The 13,304-nt window shown below is 38.9% G+C and overlaps 1 protein-coding gene across 4 annotated transcripts in view; it reads left to right on the top strand.

The window, feature by feature from the left end:
* Nucleotides 1–13,304, top strand: part of inpp4b (inositol polyphosphate-4-phosphatase type II B) — a 169,875-nt gene that overhangs the window by 104,283 nt on the left and 52,288 nt on the right. For all 4 annotated transcript variants that reach the window (XM_084931611.1, XM_084931612.1, XM_084931614.1 and 1 more), the window contains 2 exons: nt 1,636–1,783; nt 11,384–11,514. In XM_084931611.1, the coding sequence (XP_084787737.1) occupies nt 1,636–1,783; nt 11,384–11,514 (279 nt within the window). The remainder of the gene's footprint in view (nt 1–1,635; nt 1,784–11,383; nt 11,515–13,304) is intronic.

The raw sequence follows: 13,304 nt of genomic DNA, 5'->3' as shown, positions 1-13,304 counted from the left end.
GCATCCAGCACATGGACCATATGTAAACCCCACAAAGACAACCCCCAACAAGGATGGAACTTCTGTTCTGTACCCTGATCATTTGTTCCTCTTTATTATCATGTTTAAATTCCTGAGTGGTAGTACACTTTGTTGGAGAGTGGGTGTCAACCATGGATTTGTTAAGAATAATTAAAAGCTATGGAGTTGTATATGCATTTGTAATATCTATTTAAAGTACCAAAACAGTGTGGGGATGGTATCAGATGGTAAGGAAGAATGTTTGTTCATGGTTTTATAACACCAAAGGAAGTCTACAGCAAAAACCGATTATCTAAACTCATTTATTGTTGGATTTGGTCCCGAAATGATGACGTTAACCAAACAATCAAATCCAGTCAGACTAGCATGAAATACTGTTGGCTGGTGGCAAAGATGGGAATTGTTGGAATAGTTTTTAAAATTTTTTTATTACAGTTGTTTTGTTTTGATTTGTAAAGGTTACCCAGTTTTTACTAAGAAACTATCTTTTATTAAACCACATATAAAGCTTCTGCTTAAGTCAGTCAAGCAGCACATTGCATCACATTGCATCCTAAATTAAAACTCTTACCACATAAGGACTCCCACTGTCGTGTGGCTTCTGGAACCCATCTGAAGGGCATCGCTGAACTTTAACACTCGAGGACAAATGACGTAGCAGCGTGAGGATTAATGGCTCGGACACTAGGTTTCAAAACGAGGACTCAGACAGACAACCTTGAAAAAAAAACAACAGTTTACTTCCAAACTGTGTTGTAGTGCCGTATAAGGGCTTCTTATGGGGACTGTTTTCTGCACTGCCAGTAGGAGCATGAGTATGGCTTCCATTTATGAATTAAGGCAAAAAAATATTTATATATATTTTTTTCCTGCTACGCATGTTTGACTACCCATTGCAAGATTTTCAAGGTTTCACTCTGAGTGCTTCAGCTCTGCAAACAGAAAGGAGTACTACACACAGTTTAAGGCTCACAGCTTTCTTGCCCTCTGCTGCTAGCATGCAGATAAGAGCATTAGAGCTGTTTTTCGTTTCCAGCCTTCAATTGCTGCTATTAGCCACTCTCTGCAAGAAAAAAAATGAAGATGGGACTCAACGTGAATCAGTTTTAATGGAAGAGCTGGGCACTGGGGTTCATAGGGAAACTTTCAAAATGATTCAATGGACCGTTCCTCAGCGTTGCACAATAAATAAGCAATTAAAATGGAAATGGAGGAAATAATAAGGCAAAGATTAGTAGGACAAGGTTACGTGTTTTGCTCTGCTGTGCTGTCAACTGAAGTATAGAGAGAGTAAGAGAGAGGGAAGGAAGGCCTTGAAAAATGAGAAACTTCTTATCTACGGCAGACACCATTATTGATTATAGAATTTAATTTGTGCTTCATACCTCACAAGACTTTTCAAGACTTTTGAAGTCTATCTGTTCTGTCGCGTCCTTGAGGCAGGCAGCTGTCAGAGCTGATGTAAAAGTCTGTTTACCGTTTGCAAAATTAAAGAGAAACTCTTTAAAATTTATATAACGGGGATGTGATGTATTTTCTGCTGTGTCAGATGGTTCGGTGAACAACTTCTTTTTTTTACTTTGTTCTCACCATCCCTTTGTCTTTCTCTGGCAGTGTTCAAGAACCCAGTATGCAAAGTGTACAGATTTCAAACAGTGGACAGCAAGTGGATGCTTGTGCGGGAACAAATGGAGGAGTGCACTCTGTCGTTCAGTATCCCCAAACAGCTGCTCGCGCTGTACATTCAGGAGGACATGAGTAGGTAAGCGCATCTGAAAAATCAGACGTATTCGTTGTGTGGACCTTAATTTCTTCTTCTTGTCATGGAGATTAAGGACCCAGGCTGTGGAGCCATACTGATTAAACAGAAGGCAGGTCTTTTATTTTGGCTGACTCACAGTTCTCAGAAACAAAGCCCAAAGTAAATCCAAAAACAAGAAGCTGAGATTCAAAATTAGCCCAGGAAATCATGGGGGGTTAACACATGAGGGGAGCTTAGCAGACACTGCAACAAAGACTGAGGGGAAGAAACAAATATTTTTACAGGGATCTGGGATTTGTAGGCTAGTCTTCTGGGCAGATCCCGGCCCCCCCATGCCTTATGTTTGACACTGCTCAACCGAGGCAGGGTTGAGAAAAGTGCAAAGAACAGGCGGCAGCTGACTACCACAGTAAAACAAGAACTAACTTAAGAATCACTAAACACAGAAGAAACCTATAACAAAGAAGGAAACTAAGCATAAATAACACAATCTTTAAAAAGTAACTAGAACTCAAATATAAAAAGTTATAAAAAAGTTCAAAAAACCTCAAAAACAGACTAAAGCATAACTCACAATGAAACCTAACAGAAAAGCCAAACAGAAAGCATCTGAAAAAGACAAATAACTCAAACATGGCACGGTTTAGTTCAACACAACAACAGCCACCTCGAGACACTTTATATTGGAAGGTCTTCAGTCTAGACCTTACAATAATGGAGAGAAAATCCATCAGTGAGATAAAAAAAAAACAAAAAAAAACTCCCCTTTTATGGGAAGAAACCTCCAACAGAACCAGGATCAAGGAGGTGGAGCCATCTGTTGGGGCTACAGCTGGACACAAGTACACAGGGGAGGCTAAAAAACACAGAATGCAAACAACTAACTAGAAAGTGCATTTTCTGAAGAAACTGCAGTGTGAATGCTTGAATCTGAATGTATGAGCTGAAATGAATTAATTACTGAATATTAAGCTAAAAATGTTGAATGAGCTGGAAAATACAGAGTTTTTAACCTGAAAACAAAAGTGCAGAACTTTTGAAAGCTGATGTTCACACAGAAGAAGTTGGAAAATAGCTGAAAAGTTTTTAAATTTAAATTAGAAAAACCTAAGTAATGAGAAAATACATTTTAGAGTCAGAAAACATCTGAATGAATATTAAAAGTTCATATTCTTTGAATCACTGAATGACTAAAATGTGATCCCTCCACTTGGATCCACACAGTTTAAAAAGTTTAAATGTCTAAGCTTTGAAAGACACGCTGTTGGAGAGAGAACAACGATGGCTACATTTTGAGGGTAAAATGATGGCTGTAGAGCAAACACTATGGACACAGCAGCAGTTGAAAGAGAAGTGTTTAAGATGAATCTTGGCACAGTGAAAGAGAGCTCGTTAAGCAGGCAGGTGTGAGCCTGGTTGCTATAGTGACTGCACCCAATGGCTCCATACACACGCACACAGACATGCACCTCACTTCTGCTGCTTAAAATGAACAGAAAAGTCAGCCCAAAACAAATCCTTCTCAAATGAAAAGTACATGTCGTATTGACAAAATTCTTTCACCGTGAGCGCCAGCAATGTCCAGTCTACCAAATTCTCAGTTTTCATGCCTGTGGAGTTTATTATATGGACGTGGTGACAGTGGAAAGACACCATGCTCTTCTGATTTTCAAACGAACCTTCTGAGCCATTTTAACATTAGAGTCTATGGAAGAGTTGGAGGGAGGAGGCTGTGCATTGGTGACATTTATGAAAGAACCATAACACCTAGTACAATAGTAAACACATTGGATGAAAGAGGACAGCGATGGCTACGTTTTGAGGGTAAAATCATACCTGTAGAGCAAACGCTGCGGACACAGCAGCAGTTTTAAAAAAGATTTTAAGATTAATTTTTTTGCTCCTCTCACTCTAGCAGTTGAGCTGTCTCACTCTAGCGGCAACATTCCGTCCCATACACACCCATTATAAACTCTGAAACGGCTGAAAAAACAGCATGAAACTTAAACTAGAACTGAAGAAAAAGTATAATAGATATTGAAAAGATAAATACAAGTTGAATAGTTGAATCTCTTGGCTTCGTTTTAAAGTTTGAATGGTGGCTCTATGTCAACGTATGTGGAAGTAGTAAGAGTTGAAAAATAAGTAAGTTGAATGAGGATTTGAAGGGTCTCCCCATTGAAATACATGGGAAATTTTTGTTGAAAAAAGTTGAATAAAATTAAAAATATAAATGTTAAAAATGAGAAAAATAGAAGCACACTTGTCCAAAAGAAGAGGAATCTAATGGTGTTTGAATGGTTTTTCTAAGTTGAACGGTTTTGAAGGAGTTGGCGTCCAAAAATCGTACGGAAAAATAATAATAAAGATTCGAAGAACAATACTGTGAATGCTTGAAAAGCATTCACACTAAATATTAAACACTGTAACTAACTCACAAAGGACGACAGTAATGAAAGCCTCAGAATATAGGAATCAGGACCCAACATGGTCAGGAGATAGACCAGGTCACCTAGTAATAGGAAAGTTGGTGGTTCCATCCCTGTCTGCTCCAGTCTGCATACTAAATATCCTTAGCAAGATGCTAACACCAAGTTGCTCTTTGATGATGTGTTGGATATAAAGGACTTCCATGCAAAAAGCATAAAAGAAAGTCCATGTGTGAATGAGTGCTCGGATAGAGCAGAAAAGTGCTATATCAGAACCAGTTCATTTACCATTTTTCAGTCTGTAAGGAAACAAAGTCAATAACCCAAACGCAGAGATTAACTAGAAAACTGAAATACACAATACACAACCCACAAACAACCTAAAGACCGCAACAGCCTCCTCCCATATTTAAAACTAACCCCTTTACAACCTCAGCTCTATTTGTATGTTTAAAGACTTTACTTGGAATCAAAACAGAGTCTAGTTGATACTGTGTGAGAAAAAGGAAAAATTAGACCATCCCCTCGGGCTCGACTGTTGATTGTCAAGGCAGATCATTCCTTAACTGGCCTGTTGTCTCTGGCAGCCCTTTCTCATACATAACGCATAAACAGTCCATACATAGACACGCTCACACATGAATTATTTACGCTGATTCAATCCAAGGCACACAAAGATCCAATCAGAGATCTGGATGAGTGCGTTAGCAGGGGGATGTTTTTCCATTTGTAATCACAGCATGTAACAAAAGCCTCACACAGCCACACAACATCAAGGACACGTGTCCGTCACACCCCTTCCTTAAGCATATGCACTGGATCCCATTTACCTTCCAGTAACGTGTTCCTAGAGCATCGGTGCTGTTCTGCTGCCTTTTTAACCTTACTTCCTGATAATTCAAATCTTAGCTAAATTTAGAAGACAATTATAGAATATTTATGAAATTCGTTATCTGTATAATACAGCTCATGAGCACTCAGCAGGCTCCAAACCATGACTACCGTATACAGTGTTCGTTTATTAACACCCATGTGCACCATATCTCCAGCTTGGTCGCTCAAGCACCTCTTCTATAATCCTCTTTAAATGTTGTCTTTCTCCACGGTGCCTCTCCATTTTGCCGATTCCGTCAGCCAAGCTCACAGCGGTGTTAGCTCAGGGTTTTTAATGATTCAGTTACTGCTGTAAAGTTGTGAGTGCAGCAGCGGATGGTGGGTGGCTTAGTTTGCTTTAGCACTCTGTGATAATCTTGGATATTTCTTCCGTCTATTTGTTAGCTTTGATGTCTCCACTCATGTTCTAATCGAAGACTGTGAACACAGAGGCAGTAGAGTTTCCGCTGTGGCTCCTTGTGCGCGTCGCCGTGTGTATGTGTGCAAAGAAGATAAACGCACGTGCAGCAAAGTGTGCGGGTATCGATAAAACCTCCCTCATTAAGAGCTGTCTGGTTTCTCATTAATGAAAAAACAAAAAGTGCCCTTGCTTTTGGTGTTAATTAACAAGTACTGTGTTTGCGTGTCAAGATCATGTAGGTGACATTTTGGCATCCACCATCTTTGTTTGCACTTGCTCTTTACATCTAAGATCTGGATAATGAATAAACTGAAGGTATTTGGGGTGAAAAATGCTTGCTTTTCAGCGCAGCCACAAAGGTTTTATTGACCCCCACACAAAAGGTCTTTAGTTATTAAATTGAACAGTCACTATAATGCGCCATGAAATAAAGGCAGCCACATGACAGGTCTTTTCTTTTTTGGAAATGTATTTTGTTATCCGAATCATCTGGCTGACTCAATTTTAACACATTTTCTTCTTTATCTGTATCGATCTATTGTTTGTTTTTAATCTGCATCACATGTCATTTTTTCCAATTAATCCTCTTATCCTCCTTTTTCTTACCTTTTTTGCTTTCTTCTGCTGTAGGACATTGTTTTTGTTTTTTATTTTATTTTATTATAACTGAAAGAGATGCTGCTTCAGTCAGGGCCACAATACTGAAAATATTCTTTTTATTCTCTGACTGCAGTAATTTATATTTAGTGGTAGGGTGGATGGAGCTTACCTTGTAAGGGCTGGTGTGGTGAGAGCAGCAGTAAAACCCCACCACAAAACAGAGCAGGAAAAAACCCCCGATAAATATCACGTTAAGTTAGATAGTAACTTAACGTGAAATTAAAAAGTACTATCCGCTACCCAAAAATAAAATATTGAATTAGATAATCATTTGCAACAGTATTAATGCCAACAGTCCCGTCTTCACTCTTCCAGTTAAGGCACAGTTTCACAACACTGCTGCACACAGCCCCTCCTCTTAGTTACAGCTGAAATACCTAAAGTCCTCAACAATAAGCAACACTTTAGGAGGAATTTCAAGAGGTCAGTAAAGCTCCAACACTGAACTAATAAACACTTATCACAAATGTTAACCAGGCAGGCACACATGTTAACATTAGCCATTTAACGGTCAGCAATTACCTGACAGCCACATTATGATTTAGGCAGAGACTAGCGGCTAATAATAAAAGGATAACACTAATATGGGAGCTAGGTAGCAAATGCTATCAGTCCTGCCTGTCTGTAACACTAATACAGCATTAATTTAACAGGATAACACAATTTGATAGGAAAAACGTGACTTGTTTTTTTTTTTTTAATGCACTACATAAAATACTCTTAAAATTCATCTTAAAATACAGTAACATAGTGTTTGCATTATGTCAGATAACTCCAAAATGACGGTTATTCCTTGTATTGTTCTAATATATTTTAAAAAATAAGCTTGTCAATTTCCCCCCCGTGTTATAGAAAGTTGTATTGACTATCAAGTGTTTTTCTGGATATTGTGTCTCAAGTTTTTGAAACTCTAGTATTGTGGCGACCCTGTTAGATGTAGGATGAAAAGGAGGCGCTGAATTGGAGGTGGGTGGCAAAGCGGCTTGCAGAGGTAGCAGCAACTGTGAGCAGCTTAAACCGGCTTACCAATTGGATGTGTAGAAGAGTATTGCTGCTGAGCTGCCCTCCATGGCCTGTGTAAAGTGTAAAAAAAACAAATGTATAATATACTGTGTTGTTCCAAAGAAAGTTATTTTAGCATGAGTAATGAATTCGAATGTAGCAGAGTCTCCCTGAATGTTATTTTTGGGCTTTAGAGTTTTAGTGTTAATCAGCAATGAATATTAACAAATATCTAAATCCTGATGTTGAACACCTAATACCTGCAAAAAGAACGAATATCCAAGCAGTTGATAATCGAGAAGGCAAAACAACATACACAATAGGACAAAGAGGACAGGAAAACTGGATGATTGTTGTTTGTTCTCACTACAGGCTAGATCATTTCAAAGATGCAATAAAGTCATCATCTTACTCTATAATATTAAATGTGACATTGAAAATGCATTTTCCCTAACATCTGCTGTCTGTTAAATGTTATACTAGGATCTGTGACCTTATTTTTGCATGCATATTTAATCAGCTCATACCTACTCTTATCACACCTTTACCCTTTCCAGACAATAGCGCAGTGATTAAAGGGGGTGAGTCTATCGTATATCTCTGTTCACCATCTCGGTGCCTCGGAACCCTCATTTAGCAAGCAGATATGCGTATCTGTTGTTTTAACCATTATTTACATCCACCTTGACCTGAGACACAAAGTAACAGAACAATAGTGTGGTTTGAGCCTGTGATGCAGTGTCTTAAGGATATTTGGTAGAGATCAGAAAACTTGAAACCACTGTCTCCTTGATCATTAAAGTGGTCAACTGGTCAAGTGGATTCATTAAGAACAATGTATATTTGAGTGAAACCAGTGGAAACATGGGTCTGTTCAGTACCCACTAGCTAGAAAATCTACTATAAGATTATCTAAACAGCACAACATTTAAAGACACTTATTAGCAGGGTTGTTCCTTTTCCCGATTGATGCCAAATATTTTTTATTTTGTTTTCTTATAAAACAACAGGAGTTTCAAGACATTTTGCAAACATTTTGCATTACATCTACACCGATCTTGGTTCAAGTGTCTTTTTAATTGAAGATAATTACATCACAAAAGTATCAATGATTCTCATTTTCAAATCACATGAATGTTCTGCTGTCAGTAGCAATATAAGCGACCTTTACTCTGAAAATCTGGAATATTAGGAAACTTGAATATCACTGCCAGTTAACAGTCCACTGCTGTCCTCCGATATATGTACTCTTATTTGTAAAACTACTCTGATATAACCGGTGGCTATGCTAGTTTCTGTTTTGTTGAGCAGGTAGGCAGTGTAGAAACAATGTCTGATGGAATATTTAAGAACAAACATAGTGTGAAAATTCACCAAAGGCAAAGTGCAAAGAGTGACTACAGAAACATAAAAAAAACATTTTATGCTGTTTTAAGGGGCTGAGGGCTATCTGTGAATTTATTGCTTGCCAGGCAGAGAAATTGGGCCAGAAGGAAAACCACAGGTCACTGGACCTGCTCAAGCATAAGAAGTGGGTGAAATCAAAAAGCTAGAGGACTCTGAGAGGAAACCAGAGCTGGATTTTCCACTGGCAGAAGATAGCAGATGGGCACAGCTAGATACAGATCTGAGTGATATGTTGGACAGCATCCTGAAAGGAGATGTAACCAAGAAGATAAAGACCATGGTGCAAGCTGTGCAACAGGTACGCCAAGATGCCATGAAGGAAGGCAGACACCAGCAAGCCATCAGCAGATCCCAAGAGGTGGCTTTGACAGATCACATAAAAAAAAAGGTGCTGAAAGATAGAAAAAAAAATTTGCAGGAAGGAGATAAACTGTAAAAACCAGAGAGAGAGAAATGTCAAGAGAGAAAACATTTTTTTAACCCTAACCACTTTACAAATCACTCCTATTGGAAAGCCCAAGAGCAGGAACCTGATATGTTCTTGGGTAGAAGTTAAGGACAGTGTGGAAGTGGGACACGATGACCCCACCAGAGATGTTTCGGTAGGAAACAGTTTTTTCCTGCTGCCAACACTTAAGATGCACATCCCTTTTAACATGACAGACTTTGCCATCGACTAAAGTAACAGAAATAGTTGGAAAATCTCAAGAAGGATCCACTTCAAGACCATGAGACGCCACTTTCAAGATCTATTAATACTGCCCAGTGCCACTGAAGAGTCTTGAGAGATGCTCCTGTTAGAGGTTTAAATATGTTATGGTCTATTACTATTCACAGATTAACATATAATCTACTCACGAATGTGTATGTTGTATCCAAACAGAAAGTGTCTCAGGATATCCTGGATATCCTGTTTGGAGGACACATCCAGTTTTATAGCTTTAACTATCAGGTTCACACCTACTTTTTATCTAACCAAATAACACTGACCAGCTGATCCAACAGGCTGCCAAGTACCATCAGGAGTAGTTAAGATTGCCCACTATCATCCTTTTGGACAAAGAGGTCAGCAGTCTCTCACCAACTGAAGAATACCAGCATTTGATCGATGAGGCTCTTGTCAAAGAATGACAAGTAGCCTTATTCCCTATTTAGGTGGCTTTCCACAATTTCCCATGAGGATGAGGATGTAACCCAAACAGCTGGAGAAAGCCACTGGGAAGATAGCCAGGGCAGCTGAAAATAGCTGTGGTTGACAAGAGCAGGTGAAGACTAATTTAGTCTTTGCAGTAGGACTGCCTTACTGGAGCACAGTGTACAGGTATAATGGGTGAAACACTTGTGGCCCTGAGATAGTTGGGGATAATGTTTAATGTAGGGTATCTTGTCAGGTGAGAATTTTACTCAGAGTTGACTGATTTAGTATGGAGTGATCCATTAGTTACTTATCTCAGTGTCTATTCTGGCAAAGACTTAGATGTAATTACTTTTATTTGGTCTGACAAACAAGTGGTACTCTTGCATTCTACTGAAATATGCTTACTTCCATCAAATCTATCTTTATACATCATAAGCAGAACTTACAATTTAACCACATGCACAGTATGTTTACAGAGTTGCCCATATTGTGGCTTCCAGTTGGTTTCAAGGTCCAAGTTTGATTAAAACTAGGATTACAAAAAGGATCAAGAAAATCTTTGATATGTGGCCACAGCCTACATGTATGTGGATATAAATTGAGATGAATGCTTAAAACTACTGAATTATATTCTTTCCTCACCTTCATAAGCATAAGCCCACGCAGATAATTGTGATTTAATTTCTTGTTTTTGACACGGTTACTGAATGACCTCACACTTGCTGTGGCATTTCAGAAGAAACTGTTTCTTATTTCTAATCAGCTGATAAACAATGCGGTGCACTGTTTGACTGCCAACCTGTTCAGGATGTACCCTACCTCTCTCCGAATGTCACCTAACATAGGCTCCAGGTTTCCTGCAGCGCCTTCAAAGATAAGAAGATAAAACTAACTGATGGATGAAAGCATGGTTGTTTTTTTTCTGTTTTGAGGGGAATCAGTTCCTTGTCTTGTTGGTTTGGTCAAATCATTTGCTGTGTAAAATCCTAAATTCTAATTCTGGTATCTAAAAATAGCTGATTTACATTTGTAATATGTGATCAGAGGAGCGTATAAAGCCTCCTTTAACCTCTAATTTCTATAATATCTCTGGCATTTACTTGATTGGCTGCCACAGGGACAGTGTGTAGATTATCTGTGTCTATCTGATATTCCCTTTCATATTCAAATTATTTGCCAAAGAAAGAGATTATGCATCCTAGCTGGAAATCAGCTGCTCCACACACAAACAAGACACAAATGTGCACAGACTGATGCATATTGGCGATTATTTCCAAAAGAAAGACCACAAATTATTATGGCATAAAGCTGCAGGCGCAACTAACTGAAAGACACCTGCTTGTTTCAGTATACACAGACAGCAGAAGAGTTAGTAATCACAGAAGAAAGAGTAGTGAGGGGAGAATTTGAAAGGCCAAAGTGGATAAGCGGACACCAGATATTTTAGTCCAGGGTTTAAAGTTGTGTTTATCTGGCTCAGGGTGTGTGCATGTTTCAGTATGTTTTAACTTCTGTCTGTGTTTTAAGAGGTTTGCTAATAGTTTTTTGAACCTGAACTAAAAGATTAAGTTCATTTGAAAGAAGTATAAAAACTATGAAAATGGCACAACACTAGCTAAAGCACTACAATAATACCTCAATGGTCCTCACAGATCTGTGTTTATTTGTAGGGTGCAGGATCTAAAGGAGCTGGGAGATCTTTCCCCTCACTGGGACAACTTACGGAAGGAGGTGATGACACGATATGCAGGAATAATCAGCTCCTACCAAGAGACCTTGGCTGAAATGGACAAGATTAACGGTATGATAACTGCACCTATCTCTGAATTTGATATTCCCGTCTGTGTCAACACATGTAGTCATGCAGACAAATACACAAACTGGCTTCTAAATTGCTCATACATACATACATACATATCACACACAGACATTTGAAAAAGAAGGCTTTTATGCAGTCCTGTAAAACACTAAGTACATCTCGATCATGAGCTTGTAGAACCACCTTTAGCAACAATAACTTTGCGAGACTTTCTCAGTTTCTTACATGGTTGTGAATAAATTTTTACCCACTCTTCTTCACTGAGGTTTGCAAACATTGCAATATTGAGCCACAGTGTTTCAGTCAGGTTGAGGCTGGTATTGCTGCTATAGTTGGGGTCATTGTGTTTTTGCATGAAATAGTTTTGGCTAAGCTTCAGCTGTCAGACAGACTCTAGCATACTTTGGTATAAAGACGAGTTCATGGCACTGAAATGCCCGCATGGGGCCTGGGTCCTGTGGCTACAAAACAAGCCCAAATCAATACCCGTCCTCCACCATGCTTCACAGTAGGTTTGAGGTGTTTGCGCTGATATGCTGTGTTTGATGAATTATCAATACTTTATTTTAAAAAGGATAGACTGTCTCCTGGCAACCCTTTCAAGAAATGTAGGTCTTGTTTTTTGGGGGATTTTCTTTGGGTTTTTTGCAGTTCTTATTTTTGCAGTTTCTTTGAGCATTTCAGAGTCTGAACTAGTTCAGACCAGAGCAAAACTTCTGCTTTAACAAAGGTGTCCATACTTGCTAATGACCATTTAATCAGCTGAATCTGATTAGCAGCACTGCTGCTTACCCTCTTAATTTCTATGTAAGCAGTAAGGATGTATTTAGCTTTTCATGGGGCTGTGTGGAGATCTGTGAAAGCGTTCCTTTCACCTTGACGGTGTTGTCCCGTCATGGTGAAAATCATCTGCTCACATAGTCGAGGGTCCTTAAGAAACACTGTAAAGAGGATAGGTACAGGTGTCTGATTTAGCCCAGTCTTAGATCAAAATCCTGAAGTATCCTCGGACCCGATGGCTTAAGTGCACAAATAAAGGAAAACTTTGAACTCAAGGATCGATTTTGGGGTGAAAGCATAAGGAGAAGTTCCTGTTAAAAGAGTTTCCATAGCAACGCAGGTTTCATCAGGGGCAAATAAAATATGTACATGGCCATGTGCTCATCTGTGTTTGTTGCACATAAACGCATCAAAACTGATACAGCCCTGTGCCAGGAGCAAACAAAAGCATGAGTCTCACATCTCATTTATAAATATCCAACCTTCTATTTAATATGCAGTTACTTGGCGTGCAATCTTTTTTGCAAATGTTTTACATAATAAAATGAATCCATGCAGTTAGGTCTAACGCGAAGATGGGAAGTAATTAGTCTGCTTCTCATTTGTCCCAGGGTTTAACAGGTAGATGCCGAACGCGTGATTTTGGCAATGACGAGGTGTTGTTGAAAATGCATTCTGAAATACAAAGGTGATGTATGGTGTTGCATATAGTTTGAACTTCAAAAGCTGGATAAAAGCTCGTATGAACAGCATGCATATACAGTACAGGATGTTGCACTCTGTATGGGGCTTGTTCTCAAGCCTACGCCCTCAAAGACACAGTCCCATTAAATAAAATGAGAACAGAATCATTTTTATACATTTGTTATCCGTTTACAGGAGTAGCAAACGTATAAAAGACCAATCATTCTGAATTTGTTTCTTTCCCTCGCAGCAGCATTTTCCTATACATTTTTCAGCTTACTATGCACATATTAACATTACGGCTTGTG

This window comes from Perissodus microlepis, chromosome 6, assembly GCF_051167445.1.
Source record: "Perissodus microlepis isolate ML-2025 ecotype Zambia chromosome 6, ASM5116744v1, whole genome shotgun sequence".
NCBI classification, from domain to species: domain Eukaryota; kingdom Metazoa; phylum Chordata; class Actinopteri; order Cichliformes; family Cichlidae; genus Perissodus; species Perissodus microlepis.
This window is presented reverse-complemented; position numbering and strand designations above follow the sequence as displayed.